Here is a 17,986-nt window from a genome sequence, read left to right as displayed (position 1 = left end):
TTAACCACCTCAGTGGTGTTTTTTAAAAAAAAAAAAAAAAAAAAAAAAAAACACACAGTCGGTCTGCCTAAAAATATTTGAAACCTCGCTGGCTAAGTGTGATTTCACCATACAGTGACTGTGATGCTGTGTTGGATAATTACAAGCCATGGCGAAACAGACATAAGCCTAATCTATTCAGTTTGTAATCAGATACCAGCTGTCAGAATGTCTGCAATCCTCCTGCAGTCACATCATCATCAAAACAGAGAACTGCGCTTAAACACTGTATATTTACATTTACGTCATTTGGCAGACGCTCTTATCTAGAGCGAATTATTTAAATGCATATGATAATGAGTCTTTATTGATCACAGACATTATAGCACAATGAAATGCGTTTATCTTCACATACGCCAGTATGTCAGGAAGCTGGGATCAGAGCACAGGGTCAGCCATGATACAGTGCACCTGGAGCAGAGAGGGTTAAGGGCCTTGCTCAAGGGCCCAACAGTGGCAGTGCTGGGGCTTGAACCCCCGACCTTCCGATCAGTAACCCAGATTAAATTAATTGCAAATAAAATCAGTAAAGACTTGCTTTTACACAATAAGTGCGATTGTGTCTGTATCACTGCTGAGGGGAACCAGGCATTATAACTGTGCTTGTGTTTTTAGAACTACAAAAGTAGAAAATGATGAAATTTGACCATATGAAGGGTTCCACTAGTTTGAAAATTGCTTATATCGATTACACTATCGCCATTATACGCTATAAAAACATTAAAGGTGCCGAAGGTGATTAAAAGAAAAATTTCTTACTCGTACAAATAATCTGAAAGATACGTAGAACATGATATACAATGGGGGTTAAGCCACGGCCTTAGCAAAAGTGGAAGTCGCTGAGAAAACCCGTTTAGGAACCAAACATTCCCAGGATCAAAACAAATTTTAGACAAACTCCAATTCTTAGAATTTTGCTTTTAAGGAGCTTTATTTACAGTTCATACACACCAAGTATCCAACAAAAGCCAAAAGCCGGTCATTGGGAGCAGACATACAGCATACACAAGAAACGTGCTAATGTGGACCATCTCCCTGAAGTTGTAAAAAAAAAAAAAAAAAATAGTAAAACATGACCCTTGTTAGCCCAAATCTGTCACCGTGTCATTATACAGTCGTACTGTTGCTTATTCCAAGATCATTTTCAGACGCTCAAGGCCATCGGTACAGACTGGAAGAAAACAAATGGCAAAGATATTGTCGTAGTCTTTCCTCTTAAAGCGCCTTGTACCTGCTCAGTGCACTGCTGCTCCTCGACTGTCCATTTCCACAAGGAATTGTTTTTTCCAGAGGCTAAAAAAAAAAAAAAAAAAAAATTCTCTTTGCTATTTCATTCACTACAGAGAATTCATCTTGTTTAAAAAATAACAAAAGGAAAAACAATAAAGCAAAAGAGAAGTCTTTGGAGGAATCCCGCATCTCTGAAGCTAGCTTTCTCACAGCATTAAAAAAACAACAAGGTCAGTCCTGTTCTGGAGCTCCACAATCCTCCCTCAATGCCTGTCCCTAACGGACATAAAAATAAAAAAAAAATGTTAAAAAAAAAATTGTAAAAAGCGTAGGCGCTTTTCTCCAACTCCACCACCATCACTCTGTTCCAAAGTCAAAGTCGGATCTTGGTTTCCGCTCTTCCAGCTACATGGTACTGTACTTCTGTTCTGGGATCCAGTCTGCGGCTGCTTTAGTAAATGACCTCATACACAGTGGCCTTCTTGTCTCCTGAGCCGGTCACGATGAACTGGTCGTCAGGCGAGATGTCACAGCTGAGGACTGACGAGGACTCCTTCGACTGGAGACAGAAAATGCCATTTGTAGAGTTAGTGAGCAAACTTTACTCATTAAACACATTTAAAACAACAAATGTTGGCCAAGTTGATCATAACGAGGACACAGAAGGCATTTTCATCACATCAATATACCAAAGAAACATCACTCAGAACCCTTATGACCTGATTCACACACCTGAAACATTTCAGAATACTGAATTTAGGGCTGCACGACTAATTCAGTTTTTTTTTTTTTTTAAATATGTTTGTGATTTTTGGCTTCCTCGTTTAATTAATCAACTTTCATTTTACTGCACTTAGTGAACATTCCCTTGGCTAAAATGACAATGTACAACTGGTACATTTAATAAAGAAAAGTTCCCATTCTTGATTGCACTCTGTTCTAACTTTTTTTTTTTTTTTTTTTTTTTAAACTTACTTTAGTCACCTAATTTTGCCAATAATATTCAGCATTTAAGTAAGCAAGTAAGTAAGTAAATAAAAAAATGTAAAAAATTAAATTAAAAAACAAAACAATTAGGGAGACTAAGGATAAATTTAAAATTGTTTATAATCTAAAAAAAAATCCTGTCTGCTGATTCAAAATGATTAAAGTGCATTTGTGTAGTGGCCTCAGAAAACCCATGGAATGGAGCTGTGGCTGGATTTTGTCAAAACAGCCAAAAAAAAAAAAAAAAAAATCAACCCCACACACACCAAAAAAAAAAAAAAAAAAAAAAAAAAAAAAAAAAAGGCCTCTCTCTTACTTTTACACATCAGCCTTAATAAATCATAAATATAGTTCACTAAAATTCGATTAAATTTTTTTTTATTTGCCTAGTGCGTTTAGAAACGGACATCACAAGGCTGTTGTAAATATAGATTTAGATCCCTAACGAGTAAAACCAGAGGCAACAGTGACGAGAAAATCTCCGAGACGACACGAGGAAGAAACCTTGCAGGGAACCAGACTCTCACGGGAACACAAAATATGACAATCATGCAGCTCTAGCCAAGATTTATAAATTGTCTTTACTATAGCTACAAAAGCACGAGCAGCCTAATGCTCAGTGACCCACAATCAGCACCTTCACACCCACAGAACAGTAAAGAGCAGCCAATAATTTCCTTCTTTCATTGCAGCTAATGCAGGGGAAAATACATCTTTCACACAAATTAAACTGAATAAATGACATCGAATAGTTCCATCTAATTGGTCACCCATGATACAGATCAGTACTGCACGAATATTACAATTCTGTGTGGCTTGTTTGGATCAAGTCATTGAAAGTAACTGTGTTCAGAATGAAACAGGAACGCGACAGTACCTGGAAGATGCTGGAGCCGTAAGGAGTTCTCCAAGCGTTCAGGAGATTATCTTTACCTGTGCTTACAAACCACTTGCCTGCAGATAGGGTACACTCGTAAGAAACGTACAGCACATGAGAGAACTCCGTTACAAATGATGTATTATGAAAAATAAAGAGAGAAATAAAAAAAAAGCACTCGTACCGCAGTAGGCGAACTTGAGTGACAGCACACAGCTCTCGTGAAGGTGCAGCTGGTACTTGTCTGGTTTGGAGACATGCAGTACTTCCACATTACTGCTCTCCATGCCCACAGCCAGCCACTCTCCTGTAGGACAGTAACCCAGGGAGAAGATCTACACACACACACACACACACACACAGTGTGATTAATAAAAGATCCATCAGACAAATATTCAGTTTTATGAGTAGTGAAACTCCATTTCCCATGATTCTCTGCTGTGGCAGTACCTGGGAGGTGAAGTCATGCTGCTGGAGCTGGCGGCCCTCTCTCAGGTCCCAGCAGCGCACCGTATTGTCGAGTCCCCCAGTCCACAGTTTGGTCCCGTCGTTGGAGATGTCGATGCAGCTGGCTCCATCAGTGTGGCCCTGGAACTGCCTGCGGAGGAACACGCCCCAGAACCACATCCATCAAAAACCGCACCCATAAATCAGCACAACACGTCGTTACATACAGCGCAGCGTTTAATCAGTCCTCGTGTTCACAGCTACCTGACGAGCGTCTGGTTGTGAAGGTCCCACACGACGATGTTGCCGTCGCTGCAGCAGGAGAAACAGACCTTGTTGTCTGGACTGATCGCCAGCGCGTAGCACGCCGGAGCCGAGGACGTCAACTCCGCCTTGATGCGTGGAGTGGGCGTGGCCAAGTCCCAGATGGACAGAGTGCTGGCTTCACCTCCAACTATCAAAGTCCTCCCATCTGGGAGGAGCTTGCATGAGCGGATGTAGTTGTCCCTGTTCTGATTGGATGAAGAGAGAGGAACGATAGCTACGATATAGACGTTAAGTCTTGAATGTGGACTACGTAATATCATGCTGACAACAAAATGGTACAAAACATTTCCCTTCTTGGCAAATGACTACGAATAGACTTCAGATTAGACTGCAAGTACACTCCGCATCGACCACAAACCAATCTACGATGGGTCCCACCACACCGAAAAACGTCAACATCACGTCCACTAGAGCAGCGAGCAGGAAATGTAAACTTCTGAAGACGTGAATATCAGAAGAATCAGACATTCATACAAAGTCTTTTTGTAAAGATGGTCAACACAAAGGTTTGGAAACTGACCAGACAGTCGAGTTGGGCCATGGGGCTCTTGCTGCCCGGCTGGCTGATGTCCCACACTTTGACACAGCCTTTGCCGCCAGTGTAGACGTGGCGTGTGGAGGTGCTGATGGTGACGGCACACACCACCTCTCCGTGGCTGAGTGTGTGGATCTGCCGGGCGTGGCGCGGGATGCCTGGGCCCAGAAGAGCGTCCGGAGGGAAGGGCACAGGCTGCATCTGTCCATCTGCACTCACATGGAATGAGTACGCACTGGAGAGGAGACAGACAAAAATCAATAAAATCCATTCAGGATAATTAGAGGGGGGAATTATTTGAGAATAATATAAGAGACGGAAGACTCACGGCTTTCCTGAGGCTGCAGGCTGGAGGCTAGCAGGGAGGCCAGGTACCCTCATGTGGGGGTGAGGAGACTCATAACCCACCTAAAGGATCCAAGGAAATGCTCTGGTTTTACTTCAACGCGCTACATTACCAGACTTTTGATGAAAATCTGTTCATTAACTGCAAATTAATGTGTTTAAAGGTGCCTCATTAAATACAAGCGCTTCTAGACATATTCAATTTGACCTTTTTTTTTTTTCCTTCCTTTTTTTTTTTTTTTTTTTAAAAGAAAATGTGATTCGATATTGGATCTTACTAGTTTTTTCATTTCAAGCCTTGACATAAATTGTCCCAGCCTAGAAATTTGCCTCTTTTCCTTAAAAACAATTCACAAGAGGGGGTTAAAGAAGTGGAAGGCTTGCCAATATTTGCATTGCAATTCACCTCACAGGCAACAGAGAGACCTTCAGAATAACCCTGCATGGGAGTAAGCCTGCACACACGCTCAGGTAAAAAAAAAAAAAATCACCATTAAATCATTATTATCACAACAGAAATAGCATAGAATAGTAATTCCTTATGGAGAAATATTAAATATGTGTTTCAGCATGAACCAATGTGTTCCTTGTGTTCAATGAAACTGAAAAGTTCTCTGGTCCTAACGACACTAAAATATGTTGTGGGCTAAAAGAACCCAATTAAAGTGACTTTAGTAATAGACTTTATACCTCTGCTGTCCAATAAAGTAAGTTGCAACTAAACACCACTGCTTTCTGATTTTTATACAGTTATGTTAAAATATAGGGTGTTGAAAATCTTGCAGTTTACAGTGGTTGTTTTTTGCCCCGTTTGTTGTTTTTAATTTTACAACCGGATCCAGTATTGTTTTTAAAATGGTGCGAAAGTGCTGTGTCTCACCACAGGGGAGCGTCCATATCCAGCAGCGGCGGCTGCGGCGGCTGCGGCGGCTACAGCGGCAGAGCCGTTCATCTGTGGTGAGACGAGGTGGAGTCCAGCGCCATATGCTGCGGCTGCTCCAGCAAGTTCGCCGTTCACCCCCGGAGGAGGCAGACCGAAAGCACCGGGAGGATACACACCCTGCACCGCCAGTGGGTTCCTCACACCCAGAGCTGAGAAACAGGAGACAGAGCAGTCCAGGTTTTCAATGAGAATCATTTATCTTATATATAGCGAGCATGCTTTTAGGATGAAGGGTGATTAGGCACCAAAGACACACCCACAGATATTCTGAGTAGGTTTACATGCTTCAAACAAGCAGTGATGCTTAATATTTCAATACCAGATCATGTTTTTAAATGACAAGGTTACAAACTGAGACTGAGGCTCTGTAGCAATTAAAAACGAGAAGCTTTTTTTTTTAAGCACAAAAAACAAAAAAAAACGTTTGCACAGAAACACATTTGTTACACATGACTACACAAAATAGCCAAGCTAGAGTGATGAAGTTGGATTAGCCATCAGACTGAAACCCGCAAGCAATAATCACTGCAAAGAACATGGACGACGCTGAAGATCACTACTGCCCTCTGCTGGCCCACTCGTCCACTGCTCCACTAATGAAGACATCTCTCAGACACATGCATTTCATTCCTTACGCCACTACAGTACACTACAGCGATTTGGGACTTACCCAGAGGGTCCACACCCGTTTTGCCCGGGACAGGTCGGTATTGGGGTGGGCCGCTGGGGCCGGGGGTGGAGGAATCTTGAGACATGGGCGTGCCTGGTTTTAGCCCTGGGGTACTAGATTTCTCCCTCTAAGAATGATTGACACAGAATTATAAGGTGGTGTGTGCATTGCAAGTGTGTGTATATGCTAATAGACCATGTGTGTGCATACTGGTGGAGGCTCTTTGCTGCGAGAGGGTGAGGCGCTGCTGGAGGAGGAGGTCAGCGAGGTAGGGCTGGCCTGAGGCAGAGGCTCTTTCCTGGAGGGCGGCAGCTTGTCGAGACCATTCTCTCTGGAGGAGTACGAGTGCACACTGCGTGGAGACGAAGGGTCCTACACACACACACAAAAAAATAATAGCACACACCTTTACATCAGCCTCTCAACTCCTGTTCCACACAAATGCAGCGAAAACAAAAACAATCTCACCTCATCCACTACCAAGTTGTCATCACTCTTGTCAGCATCGCTACCCTGTGGAATGGGGGAAGGGTCTTAGCACAGGATTAACGCAATGAACAGTTCATTCACATTTTTGAAAACTTAAACAGCTTATTACTTATCACAAGGGTCCTGGGGGGGGGGGGGCGACGACAATGTTTGACACATTCAACAACATAAAAATTCAAGTGAAGAGACTCTCACTCACGTAGTCTGTGAATTCCTTCTCGTCTGATTTCCTTTTCTTTCCATTGCTGAGGTAGTCTGATGTACGGCCTTTGTCTCCGTTTGATAAGGAGCTCTGAAAGGCAGACGAGGCAAAATCAAATCAGCTCCATAAGTTCTGGACCCAAGGGCGGTAAAACAGCTTAATGCACGGCTGTCTGCTGCATGGGATTCAGTGTGAGAACGCAAAGAAGGCGGAGGCACCAAACGAAGCTTTTTTCCACTGGACAGTGCGGTAAGACCACAAATCCATTTGCTGTTGTATCCATTGCCAAGTGACTGATGTCATAAGTAAGTTGCTGAATTTGGTTGGCCAGAGTACCGAGATGAAAAATAATGCACGTGCAATAATCACAGAATTGTGTAAGATACACAGTGAAGCAAAATCGCTGGTTGAACAGTACTGCTCTTCAGTAACAGTGTCTGGTGTCAAGTGCAACAGAAAACCCAAAAGTTCGGTCTGGTGGGTGGATTAAGCGTCTGCATAAAACTAAATGCGGAGTACAAAGTAAATCATACCTCCAAGCTCTTCAGTTGTCGTCACTGGCACAAAACCTAAATAAACCCCTCCTACTTTCACAAATAGAGAAACCTGACTGGGGTACGAACAGATCTGGATTCAAGCTGTACCGCATTTTCCAGAATCAACGCGACAAGACAGCACAGAGAGGATGAAGACAGAGAGTGACTGGATGCTCTAGGATGAGATCTAGGCTGAGTGGAAGGAGGATAAAGATAAAGTAAATGTAACATGAAAGAAGAAGAGAGATGAGGAGCACAAAGACAGCAGGAGGAGAATATGAAAGAGTGTACACAATAGAGGAAGAAAGGGTGAAGTGATACTCACTGGTCCTGCCTCACGGTCTGGATGGGTCACGTTAGATGCACGTCCCACAGCCAATCAAAACAGACACACAGTTAGTATCTACCCACTTATGTAGAACAAGGACATCAGTCAGATTAGCATTGAACAGACTGTGAAGGAGATACTGTAGCTCTGGTTATGGCTCTTACCTCGGTGGTGCTCAGCAGCAGCCGCCGCCGCTGCTACAGCCTCCAGATGTGCTCTTTCATCCTTAGCAGCCAGCTGCGCCCCGAGTGCCCCGGAGAGAGCCAGCAGGCCCGAGCTGCCCCCCAGAGCCAATCCCGGGTGGGGCAGCCCCGAGGGGTGAGGGGCCATGGGCAGAGCCTGAGCGGCATGCTGGGAAAGGTGCTGAGCCTGCAGCTGTTGCTGCAGATACAGAGAGAGAGAGAGAGAGAGGAAAGAAAGCAAGACCAAGAGAGTGAAGGATCAATCTGAGTGGAGAGGTGGCACAGCAGAGGGAGTGTCTCCATGGTGAGAAGACACTGAGGCCAGGAGGGCAGGGGCAACCTCACAACTGGAATAGCACTACATACTAAACACAAACACGCATGGCAAATGGGAAGCAGAATCTTAACATAACTCAATGACAGGCTGGGAAATTAAAACATCAAAACAAAAGAAAACCGTCTGGGAGAAATCGTTTCACCTTATTATGGATTGTGCGCCTCAAATCCTTTATAACCAAACGAGATTCTGGTTCGACAGATTTCCTGGACTATAAGTGGCATTTTTATTATAGCGGTATAAAACAGGGGTCTTCAGAATAAAACAAAAAAATTGCGCATCCATGGCTCCTAAGGAGTGTTGCTATACAAAGCTCGTTTTAAAACATGAGCCGGAAATGCTCCAGGACGCCTGTAATTCACACTAGGCATGACTCACAAACATCATGTAGGGCAGCATGGAGCTTCATTTCTGTGCTTCCTCACAATCAGTGAACATGCAAATGTCTGGACTGTCAGATTATTAGAAACCTGTATGCTCAAATAAAGTCTGATCAGCCCAGTGAGATTTTCACACCTAGCTATGGGTACTGCTTCTGTAGTAAATTAAGCACGTGTGTTTTTTTGATTATTGGTCTAGACTGCACAAACAGTGCTGATCACCTCAGGTATAAGAGGTTATCCTGATTTACAAAGAAGCACACAGCAAGCAGAGTCTTTCCTGAGTAAAACGAGCTTAAGCTTTCATTGCAAGATCACAACCACAGCCATCTGCATGAGGGAATATATTGTCCCTACACTCTGGGTGGGATCGCTACATCTCTAGATCAGAAATACAGAAGATGGCACTTAGTGCTCTCATAAACATGTTGAGCTGCACTATGATGTTGAGTAAGTTCAAAACCATATAGTGGCATTTGTGTGTCTCTCCATGGAGACCTAGACAGCATGATATGATCCGGCAACAACTACATTTCTCAAATTGGGTTTCAAATAAATGTGGCCTGTTTTATAATGGAGTGTGACTGGTATCCCAGAAAAATATTCTTAAAGTCCCCTCCAAAAGTATTGGAACGGCAAGGCCGATTCTCTCTCTCTTTTTTTTTTTGCACTGAAGACATTTGGGATGTTTTGGTTGCACATCACTTGCGTGCAATAACAATCAAACCAGCGACCCACTGACATCACCATTTTTAGTGATGGCATACCCAGGCTTGTACTGCAGTTGGTGTTTGTTTTGTGGGGTTTCTCTATTCGGTTTCCTCTTCAGGAGGTGACAGTCATTCTCAATTGGGTTAAGGTCTGGTGACTGACTTGGCCAGTCTAAAAACTTCCACTTTTCCCTGCTGGTTTAGTCCTTGTTGTTGTTGTTGTTGTTTTCCCTCTGATGAACACTTGTTGAGTTGGCAGTGTGTTTTGGGTCACTGCCTTGCTGCATGATGAAGTTCCTCCTAATGAGACTGGCTGCATTTCTCTGTAAATCATCAGACAGAATGTTTCTGTAGACTTCTGATTCATTCTGCTGCTACCATCATTAGTTGCATCATCAATAAAGATTAGTGAGCTTGTTCCAGAAGCAGTCATGCAAACCCAAGCCATGACACTACCTCCACCACGCTTGACCGATGAGCTTATACGTTTCAGATCATGAACAGATCGTTTTCTTTCTCCACACTTTGGCCTTTCCGTCACTGTCGTACAGGTTAATCTTGGTTTCAGAACCTCTGTAGCTCATCTCTGCATTTCTTTGTGAATTCCAATCTGGCTTTCTGATTCTTACTGCTGATGAGTGGTTTGCATCTTGCGGTATAGCCTCTATATTTCTACTCTTCAAGTCTTCTTCGAATGGTGGATTGTGTTACCTTCACCCCTGCCCTGCGGATGTTATATTGGTGAGATCACTGACTGTTTTGGGGTTTTCCCTTCACAACTCTCACAATGTGTCAATCAACTGTTGTTGTTTTCCTTGTTCAAATGTCTGGTAGTTAGTACACCAGTGGTTTCCTTCTTTTTCAGCACTCTCTGATTGATATTCCCTCTTTTCTCAGCTTCAAAATGGCTTGCTTTTCTCCCATAAACAGCTCTCACGTGTTTATGTTGGTTTACCCTTTTTTAACAACAAATGCAGTCTTCACAGGCGAAACCCAGGGCTCAGACCCAGGGCAACCAGAATCACCTGTCAGTCACATATTCCAATATTTTTAATCACCTGAAAAATGGGTGAGTTCAAACAAAAGGTGGCAAAAAAGCACAAAAAAAAAAAAAAAAAACTTTGTTCAAAACATCTAGTTGTAAACATCAGGAAATGAAAACTTATCCGTTCACTCGTTCATCATTTGATCTCACACCCAAATGCCTTCTGTGAATAGCAAAAACTAAAGATTTGTCCTTGCTATTCAAATATTTTCTGAGGAGACTGTATTTCAGAATGGCAGAGGGCAGTTTCAGTGACTGATGGTAGGTAATAGTTTAATCCTCTAAATACTACTTGCTTTTGGCAGTCGATGATTAGACCATAGACTGATTCACAAACAAGCGCATTGTAAGTGGAGCCTTTACTGCTCCTGGTGTAAAATCAACTGGGACTGGGGTGAAAAGAGTGACATTCCTTGCTCCTGTGTGGATCACAGCGTCTCCAGCAAATCATGAGCGACTGTTAGACAGACATAGAACATGGCATTTAGTGCTCTCCTACAAGCATGCTGAACCACACTATTCAATTCAATTCAATTCAATTTTATTTGTATGGCGCTTTTTACAATAGACATTGTCTCAAAGCAGCTTTACAGAAATATCAACACGGTATACAGATATTAAAGGTGTGAATTTATCCCAACTGAGCAAGCCACTGAGTGGCGACGGTGGCAAGGAAAAACTCCCTAAGATGTTTTAAGAGGAAGAAACCTTGAGAGGAACCCGACTCAGAAGGGAACCCATCCTCATCTGGGTAACAACAGATATTACCCATGATGCGGAGTCACAGTTCAAAACTATATAGCGGCTTTTGTGTCTCTCTGACCGATATCTGTTGTGAGACCTACATATTTAGTAATGACTGCATTTAGAAAATATCTTATTAAATATTCTTCTGATGCATTTTATACTCGAGTGCAACTTGTAGTCCAGAAAACATGGCAATTCGCATAAGACGACGCTGAAAAATAAAGTGCAACATTCATGTGCCGTCGTAATTATCGTCAATATATACGATTTTCTAATTTACTGCTTATTTCAAAGTCTCCAAAACAAAGCAGGTTAGCTAATGCTACGATGTTAGTGGTGCACTTGAATGCAAAGACTTTGCATTTATGACTTCACATGTGGAAAACAGACCATCAGAGGGTCACATGAGGGCAGCAAAACACTAAACCTTTAGTATCCAGCTGCTTTTGCACCACAATCCATATCTCATACTTAACCTAATTGAGCAACATGAATACACACACAAAAAAGCACAAAAAAAGTGGATGAGAAGATGGAAGTACACACTGTGGGAGGCAGAGGGGGGAGTCCACGTACCCCTATCGATGCATTCAACTCCCCCATAGTCACCTGTTTGGCGCGTTCCATGGCCTGGACCACCTGCTGCTGATGCTGGAGACACGACACGGGAAACAAACACCAATCAAATCAAACTTCAGCACACACCAAACAACTGCATTAATGTAAGGGTCAGCTGAGTGTGTGTGTCTATGTGTGGAAAAGGTTCGACATGGGGCTGAGCTCACAGGCACATTTTGGCATCCATCAGAAATGTGCAGTTATTGTTGGGGTATGTTTGGTAGAGGTTCATGTTTTTTTTTCCTGCATGTAATCACAAATCACAGATATACATGGGTCTTTTTTCAATTTGTTACAGCAGCAGAAAAAAAATAAATAAATAAATAAAAAAAAAATCACAAACCGAGTTCTTATAGTTAGCCAGTTTGACCTGTTGCTTGAATTTTTAGGATGTAATCCAAACCTCAGTAGCTCAAAGAAACAAGCCTAGACCTCCTAAATAACTCAGACACGTGTTCTTTTAGTAGAAAGTTCAGGAATAAAGCTCTATAGCTCTAATAAACAGCTGTTGATATTGAGGCCAATATTTTACAATAATATGATTATGATCAGAGAATAAGTATGTACTAAGGGGGTCTGTGGAATTTATTTTAGTTACAGAAGTCTCTGACTGCAAATAGTTTGAGGATCCCTGTTCTATCAGCTGATGCATAATTAGAATCTGTTTCAGCAAAAGTTAACAGATCTCTCCATCCATTTTCTATACCGCTTAACGCGGGGAACCTGGAGCCTATCCCAGGGACCCTGGGGCACATGGCGGGGTCCATCACAGGGCCCAATCACACACCCATTCCACACACCATGGACACTTTGGACATGCCAATCAACCTGCTATGCATGTCTTTGGACTGGGGGAGGAAACCAGAGTACCCGGAGGAAACCCCCACAGCACAGACAGAATATGCAAAGTCCACACACACAGGGCAGCGTCGGGTCACGAACGTTCTAACCACTAAGCCATTGTGCACCCAGCATTGTTCTCACTGTTGCAAAATGTGTTTGATGGATACCAACATGCCCTAATGCAATCAGCCAATCAGAGAAGAGGCAAGCAGCAAGCATAACTATGAACAATAATATAGCAAAAAGACTACACAAATATAAGAGAGAGAGAGAGAGAGAACACGTGAAAGAGACAGAGGAAAAGATGTCAGGAAATGAGTGTGTTTCAAAGAGGGGGAGTATGACTCAGTGGTGTGTGTGTGTGTGTGTGTGTGTGTGTGTGTGTGTGTGTGTGTGTGTGTGTGTGCGCGCGTGTCTTACCTCCTGTGAGAGAAATGGGATGAGCTGCGCACAGATCACATTCAGCCGCTTAGCAATCTCCGTCTGGGGAGAGGGGGGGGGGAGAGAGAGAGAGAGAGAGAGAGAGAGAGAGAGAGAGGGAGAGAGGGAGAGAGGGAGAGAGAGAGAGGGAGAGAGGCAAAAATAATGAGTGAGTGTATGTGAGAGAGAAAAAGGGAGAGAACAAGTGAGGGTGAGGGAGAAAGACAGCCAGAGAAAGATAATGAGAGTGAGACAAAGAGAAACAGAATGAATGCGATTGTGTGAAGAAGAATGAGTGAAGAAACGAGTGAGAGACACAGGGTGTTAGAGTGTTAATACACGAGAAAGACAGATAGTGTGCCGCTTCCTCTGTGTACACACACACCTAGTAAATATTTCAGCTCTGCACATCTGGTTAAGGCTAATTGCTGCACAGCGAGCAGGGGAGATGTGTAAAATATTCATGCCCAGCATCTGCTGTCCCTCTTCCAGCACAGAGAGCAGACCTCCTCCCCGAGAGCCTCGTTGTGCTCCAGCACAGTGCGGCTAGCATCCGTAGAGAAGACACCGTTGTCAAAGCTCGCCACCCAAAAGCCTCATTTCAAACCTCTTTGTTTTTTCAGCCACAAAAATCAGTTCAGTTCTAAAACCAAAAATGCTGCTTGTCTGGAAATAAGAACCAGTGGCTTGTTACCATGACAACGTGGTCATCAAGTTGGTTATGCTAATTACATTAAAATAAGACCATGCATGGGATTTGAAGATTATTCTGGAAAGGAAAATGCTACAGGCTCCCCTGTGGTGCAACAGAAAAGCGTCAGCCCTACATCAAGAGAATCGAATCCTGACAATACTACAGCTATCCCATGGCCATGAGTCCAAGACATCACAATAGGCTGTGCTCTGTGGGTGGGAGGGATTGCATTCTCACTCTCCCCCTGTCAGTCGTGGGCATCTGGTAGGTCATGTATGCGGAAGAGGGTAGACAGCAATTTCCTCGTCGTGTGTAATAGAGATCAGCCGATCGATCAGTTTTGCTGATTAATCAGCACTGATAACCAACTGCTGGTACTATCTGTTATCTGCAAAAATCCACACCGAAAGTTTTACCCAGTTGTGTCGATTGTGGGAGCAGCTGAGACGTGTCCGCTGTCATTATACAGAATGAGAGCGGCCTCTAGAGGTGAAAAATACCATCACTGACTAATTTTGTTGTGTTACTTGTATTGTTTTTTTGGTTTTTTTTTTAATTCATTTTGGATGTCTCGATTTATTTATTATTTGGAGTGTTACTTTTTTAATGTTGGATGTATATTTTTAATATTTATTATTAGTTAATATACAGTACTGTGCAAAAGTTTTAGGCACATGCAAAGAAATGCTGTAGAGCAAAGTTGCCTTCAAAATAATTAAATGAAATGTTTCTACATTTAAAGGGTTATGACACCTCCCTCTTTCAGCTCAAGTCTACCTCTCAATGTTTTTGAAAAATGCAGCTTGAATGGGCTTGGATGGCTGTGTGAAGAAGGGTGGGGGAGGGGGCGTGGCAGGGAAAGGCTGGAGAGGAAGAGGGAGGCGAGCCTTCAGAATGCTCACAGTAAAGATGGATAGTGAAAAAGTTTGCAGATGAGACAGCGGACTTCTCTCCTCCTGAATACACAGGGCTAAATGGATACACAATATATAGTAGTGCAGGTCGTCTGCCCTATCCATTTAAACCATTAGCCCCTGGCGTGACTATGGAGGAAAACATCAAATAAAACCGGATGCAGCGCGGATGGGAGGAGTGTCGGAATGGCTGCTAGCTAATAGGCTCGGGCTTTTCACAAATAAAAAGCTAAAGGCTCTTCCCTTCAACACGGACTCTCGTTGCACAATTTTGCACGCGATGGCCTGCGGAGCTTTAAGCGGTTTAATTAGCGCAAAAGGCAAGTAAAACGGTCATGGTTAAAATTAGACACATACCTCATTTGAATGGATAGAAAAGTGCTCGGGACTTAGTACAGCATCACTGTGTAAAAGCAAACTGCTTTCATGAGCAAATCCAAAGTCCACCTTCCTCCAATTCTCGTAGCTCTCCCGAGAAAAATGCTTGCTACACACAAACAGTTTCATTAGTTGATGGTCAACCAACCGCCTGCAGCCAGAGTCTAGCCTTGGTAGCATCGTGGGGAAAGCCATGCAACACACTCGAACTCTTACAACACTGAAATAAACACTTGCAACCCATTTGAACGCCTTTCTCATCTACGTCTGTTGTAGGAAGGCACCACGTGCCGTCATGAATAATTAAGAGACAACATCTCATAGGGTAAGAACACGTAGGCTCATGAATAATTATGAGACCCCGACAGGTCATCGAAGTACTATTTTACATTGCCATGTCACTGCCAGTGACGTGTGACAGGATGAGATTTTAAAGCCGGAAGACGAAAACCAGCTCTCTCCTACAATTAAAATTAACGGATGCTAAGATTGTCTTATGATGTGCGACAGGAACACCGCTGTTAAAATCTCAGAAAATGTAGTTTAGGTGTTTGACACTTTAAAAGAAAAAAACCCGTAAAGAACAGTAAACAGAAATAAATGGAACAAAGTCAATGTGTGACAAATAAATAAATAAATAAATAAATAAAATAAAATAGCGGTCTCAGGTACAATTAGTGCAGTTTTATAAGGAAACGAGCTGCAAGTTTTATTGAGCATCTTGCAGAACCAGACACGGTTCTTCTGGAGACTTTGACTGTCGCACTCGCTTCTTATGTTTGCAGCAAAATCCAGCAGCATTCATCGTGTTTTTTTTTTTTTTTTTGTCTGAAACGTGTCTCTTACGTAATGTGCTGCTTTCATTAATGAGACGTTTTTCTGTAACATTTAATTCTGTGCTGGAAAACTAATGCTTGGAAATATAAAATGTTTCTGTATTGACTCGATAATGTAGGAGTCATAAAATAAAAATCTATAACAAAGTTCGTACAAAATTAAAAATAAATAAATACATAAAAAACGAGTGTGCCTAAAACTTTAGCACAGTACTGTATATTATTATTTCATTTAAAAAAGTACTTTACATTTTCATGGTACAGTCAGTACTGTTTATTTTTGTAATAAAGCTCAGCTATATTTTACTTTGAGTGTCGTGTTTTCATTCAGTATCAATTTTAAAAACTCAGTTGATTAATCGGTTATGCTCAGCTTAATTATGGGTAAAATCCACTACGGGTCGACCTCCAGCGTGTAACACTACCCTGTGACGCAGCATGAGCAGTAGATCGAAAGGATGCAGTGGCTTCACGTTTCTAAGAGGAAGCACTGCTAGTCATGTGATCGTGGTGAGGTGGGTGAGGATTGGCAAATGACCAAAACTGGGAGAAAACGGCATATAAAAAAAACATGGGACTCACTGATCCATGACAGGCACAATAATTTTACCACTGATTATACTGAACTTAAAGAATTACAGTACCAATACTAAAAACATCCTACGAGCAGATAGTCATAGAATGAAGCGCTCAAAGCAATTAGAATGTCTGTTAGAGCAGAGCGAATCATAAAATGGTGGACTCTAAGATTCCAGACACTGTGGAATCCACTCCAAAGCTTAGGGTCAGGTTTCGATTCCTAAAGATTCAATTTCACACAAGTGTGAGAGCAGAAATCTCTGTTCCGCCAACTGACGAATGCCTTCTCTCAGTTCACACCCCAATTTTGGTCTATAACTGATGGCTTTGTGCTGTGTGGAGATGCTGAAGGATTAGACTTTGGAGGGTAAAATAGGTTTTAAAAGCCAGAGATAAATTACTCCAGGGTTGTTATGTTTACACACAATCTGATCATGAAATGGTTTGGTTCCCCAATGCAGCGCCAGCTCCAGGTCTTTGGAAAACACACATCAGTGGCAGACGTGCTGGAGACCTGCAGGCTCGGAGTGTGCGCGCACAGGCTTTGTTGTTTATCAGCAGACTAAACAAGTGCTCCACATGTTCATCTCTGTCCCTCTATCCATCCATCCTTCCTTCATCACCCTGCTTCCCATTTCCCACAGGACATAATCACTGCTTGTTAGAAAATGGCAACTACCAAAAGCAGGAGAAGAGAGGAAGAAAGAGGGAGGGGCTGAATGCCAGAGGAGACCGAGACCGAGATCGAGAGAGCTGGAGAAAGAGTAGAAGGTTTTGATGGTTTTATTAGCAGAGGGATTTCATGATGCACTTGGGCGAGCAGAGCGAATGAGCAGGGGAGTGAGAAGAGCATGGGAAAAAATGTGTGTGTGTGGTGTGGGGTGTGAGAGAGAGAAAGAAGACACAGGGAGAGCAGTGACCTGATTTAAAGTGAAAATACGCAGGGGGGAAATAAAAGTCTAACAAGGTCAGAAAATGCAGATGCACAGTAAGAGTATCTCATACACACGCACACACACACACACACACACACACACTGCATGGGTATGCATATCCTGCAGAAACACAGTACACAAAATCTCAGTCGTAACTAGATTGTAAGCAAAATGCCATTATTTAATAAATAAATAAATGAATGAATAAAAAAGTGAAAATCAATTGCATTTCATCAAATATAATAGATATTAATAACAAGGTGCTTTGGGTAAAAAAACATGGAAAAAGAGGCGAAAGGAAACATTCAGCATAAAAATAAATACATCGTCCAAGCTGCTGCTTTTTACTCAGGGAATGGAGTTGGTCAGTGCTTTAGAAATACTAAAAGATACCCACAATTAGTGCAACAGAA

General features: G+C 42.6%; 1 protein-coding gene across 3 annotated transcripts in view; it reads right to left on the bottom strand.

Annotated features, from left to right (window-relative positions):
- Positions 1 to 942: 942 nt before the first annotated feature.
- tle2a (TLE family member 2, transcriptional corepressor a) overlaps positions 943 to 17,986 on the bottom strand; it is a 41,193-nt gene continuing 24,149 nt past the window's right edge. Inside the window, exons 5-20 of one of the 3 annotated variants that reach the window (XM_053683258.1) lie at positions 13,238 to 13,300; positions 11,903 to 12,007; positions 8,120 to 8,336; positions 7,953 to 7,969; positions 7,089 to 7,181; positions 6,869 to 6,913; positions 6,611 to 6,772; positions 6,401 to 6,527; positions 5,668 to 5,879; positions 4,771 to 4,850; positions 4,428 to 4,677; positions 3,845 to 4,092; positions 3,584 to 3,731; positions 3,318 to 3,468; positions 3,134 to 3,210; positions 943 to 1,828 (exon numbers count right to left, since the gene is read on the bottom strand). In XM_053683258.1, coding sequence (XP_053539233.1) covers positions 1,721 to 1,828; positions 3,134 to 3,210; positions 3,318 to 3,468; positions 3,584 to 3,731; positions 3,845 to 4,092; positions 4,428 to 4,677; positions 4,771 to 4,850; positions 5,668 to 5,879; positions 6,401 to 6,527; positions 6,611 to 6,772; positions 6,869 to 6,913; positions 7,089 to 7,181; positions 7,953 to 7,969; positions 8,120 to 8,336; positions 11,903 to 12,007; positions 13,238 to 13,300 — 2,103 coding nt within the window. In that variant the 3' untranslated portion in view covers positions 943 to 1,720. The remainder of the gene's footprint in view (positions 1,829 to 3,133; positions 3,211 to 3,317; positions 3,469 to 3,583; positions 3,732 to 3,844; positions 4,093 to 4,427; positions 4,678 to 4,770; positions 4,851 to 5,667; positions 5,880 to 6,400; positions 6,528 to 6,610; positions 6,773 to 6,868; positions 6,914 to 7,088; positions 7,182 to 7,952; positions 7,970 to 8,119; positions 8,337 to 11,902; positions 12,008 to 13,237; positions 13,301 to 17,986) is intronic. The other 2 variants (XM_053683259.1, XM_053683260.1) reach the window with 2 other exon arrangements.

Source organism: Ictalurus punctatus, chromosome 10 (assembly GCF_001660625.3).
Source record: "Ictalurus punctatus breed USDA103 chromosome 10, Coco_2.0, whole genome shotgun sequence".
NCBI lineage: Eukaryota > Metazoa > Chordata > Actinopteri > Siluriformes > Ictaluridae > Ictalurus > Ictalurus punctatus.
The sequence above is the reverse complement of the archived record's forward strand: the minus strand, read 5'-3'. Positions and strand labels throughout refer to the sequence as shown.